Source organism: Mauremys reevesii, linkage group 1 (genome assembly GCF_016161935.1).
Source record: "Mauremys reevesii isolate NIE-2019 linkage group 1, ASM1616193v1, whole genome shotgun sequence".
Classification (NCBI taxonomy): Eukaryota; Metazoa; Chordata; order Testudines; family Geoemydidae; genus Mauremys; species Mauremys reevesii.
Window position 1 is genome coordinate 9,212,590 of NC_052623.1, and position 2,514 is coordinate 9,215,103.

Sequence of the window (2,514 nt, forward strand, 5' to 3'; positions counted from 1 at the left end):
TCTCGGTGGTCACTGAGTCCTTACTCCCATGTATTGCAGTGGAAGTTTCTCCTGAGCAGGGGCCTCAGGAGTCGGCCCCCGGTGAAAGGTATGTGAGCTCTGGAATGAGACGATAGAGATGTATTAACTTGATTGAAGCTGCGGTATGTTAGAAGTACGCAGCTCTGATCTCTTGTTCCCAAGAAGCAGTGATGGAGTCAGTTAGCCAATGACAGGGTGGAGTTTTGCTGCCTCAGGAGAAATCATAAGTGATGCACAGAATGCACAACTTCATACAATAAAGAGAGATTGCAAGGTCCTTGCAGCTAGTCAAAGCTAAACAAGATGCCTTTCTAAAAGGGAACAGGTGTGGTTTTTTTTCTCTCTCTCCAGTATCAGCAAATCCCAAATTCACTGCTGCAGCAACTGCTTGGGAATCAGTGGAGGTATACCTGGGAAGAGTTTGGCTCAAGGACTTGTACTATGTTGTGAATAGATTCTGTGGCTCCCAATCATGGCTTTAATAACAAAATTGCTTTTCGTTCTAGGGAACGGTGTGGGTGACCCGGGCGCGGCAGCATGGCAGCTTTCAATCACACCTCAGCCAGCCCTGCCGTATTCCTCCTGGTGGGCATCCCAGGGCTGGAGCAGGCACACGGCTGGCTCGCCATCCCTTTGTGCTCCTTGTATATTGTGGCAGTCCTAGGGAACTGCACCATCCTGTTCATTATATGGGGGGACCTGAGCCTCCACCAGCCCATGTATTATTTCCTGAGCATGCTGGCACTTAGTGACCTGGGCCTGTCAGCTTCCACGCTGCCCACAATGCTGAGCATCTTCCTGCTTAATTCCAGGAAGGTTAATGCCGATGCTTGCTTCGCCCAGCTGTACTTCATCCACACCTTCTCTGTCATGGAGTCAGCCGTGTTGCTGGCCATGGCCTTTGACCGCTTTGTGGCCATTCACAAGCCCCTGAGGTACGCCTCAATCTTAACCAACACCACTGTTGCCAGGATAGGGCTGGCTCTCATGGCGAGGAGCGTGGTCATGGTAATGCCAACCCCTGTTCTCCTACGGCGGCTGCGGTATTGTTTTCCCAATGTCCTCTCCCACTCCTTCTGCCTGCACCAGGATGTCATGAAGCTGGCCTGCTCCAACAGGACGATCAACAGCATCTATGGCTTGTTTGTGGTCATCACCACGATGGGCTTAGATGCGTTGCTCATTGTCCTATCCTATGGCATGATCGTTACGACTGTGTTGAGCATTGCATCCAAGGAGGAGCGCCTCAAGGCTCTGAACACCTGCGTCTCCCACATCTGTGCCGTCCTGATCTTCTACATCCCCATGATTGGCATCTCCATGATCCACCGTTTCAAGGAAAGTGCCTCTCCCCTCGTCCCCGTCCTCATGGCTGATGTCTATGTGCTGGTCCCACCCGTGATGAACCCCATCGTGTACAGCGTGAAGACCAAGCAGATCCGCAGGAGGATAGTCCAGAGGTTCCAGAGGAAGAGGATCCCAAATAAAGACTGAGGGGGCTTGTTCACACTGGCCCTGCACCCATGCCATCATTCACACCTGTGTAAAATGCATCCCTTTGGTTCTGGTAGCATTTGCACCCACTTTTCACAGGTTTATAAGGCGTCATGAGGTGCGAGGCTGTGGCAGAATCAGTCCCATTGTCCGGTGGGATTCTCCATCAAAGGCAAATTGGGAAAACAATGTAAGGATTTCCCAGAGGTTAGCCGCTGGATGGCTACTGGTAGCCCTAGGGAGAGAACAGCTGCTATGGTCCTCACGGCATCCAACTACCCTGACTTCAGTAAAGTTATTCCTGAGATACTTGCTATAGCGGGGGAGGGATAGCTCAGTGGTTTGAGCCTTGGCCTGCTAAACCCAGGGCTGTGAGTTCAATCCTTGAGGGGGCCATTTAGGGAACTGGGGATTAGTCCTGTCTGGGGATTAGTCCTACTTTGAACAGAGGGTTAGACTAGATGAGGTCCCTTCTAACCCTGATATTCTGTGATTCTATGCTGGCCTGACAGTTGCTTCACTTCCTGCCTCAAAATCACATGCAGATTTTCTAAGAGTGGTTAAACAGCTGCTACAGGCATCCCACCCAGAGGTGCCTGTATGTAGAGAGGCAGTGTGACCTAGCAGATAGAGCATTGGGTAAGACTTGGGTTCTAATCCTGGCTCTGCCCCTAGGTATGTTGGGTGACATTGGCCAAATAGCTTCATCACCCTGTGCCTCAGTTTCCCCATATGTAAAATGGAGGTGCTGACACTGACTGCCTTTTAAAGCACTTTGAGATGTGCTGATGACAAGTGCTAGGTATTATTATTAAGCACTCAGTGAGTGATCCCTGTATAGCAACTGTTGTGTCCCATCCCACTCCAGGCCCATACAGCTGGGGCACGGCTTCAGTGCGGCCAAATGCACCAGATATCTCCAAAGGCCTATTTTAGCCTGTACGCACATCATATCCTGCTTTGTGTCCTTCACATCCCAGGTACGCTGGCAAAGACTGA

General features: G+C 50.9%; 1 protein-coding gene across 1 annotated transcript; it reads left to right on the forward strand.

Moving 5' to 3' along the window:
• The first annotated feature begins 558 nt into the window (after window positions 1–558).
• Window positions 559–1,515, forward strand: LOC120399962 (olfactory receptor 51G2-like). Its single transcript, XM_039528285.1, has one exon. The coding sequence runs from the start codon at window positions 559–561 to the stop codon at window positions 1,513–1,515; it is 957 nt and encodes a 318-aa protein (XP_039384219.1).
• The last annotated feature ends 999 nt before the right edge of the window (window positions 1,516–2,514 follow it).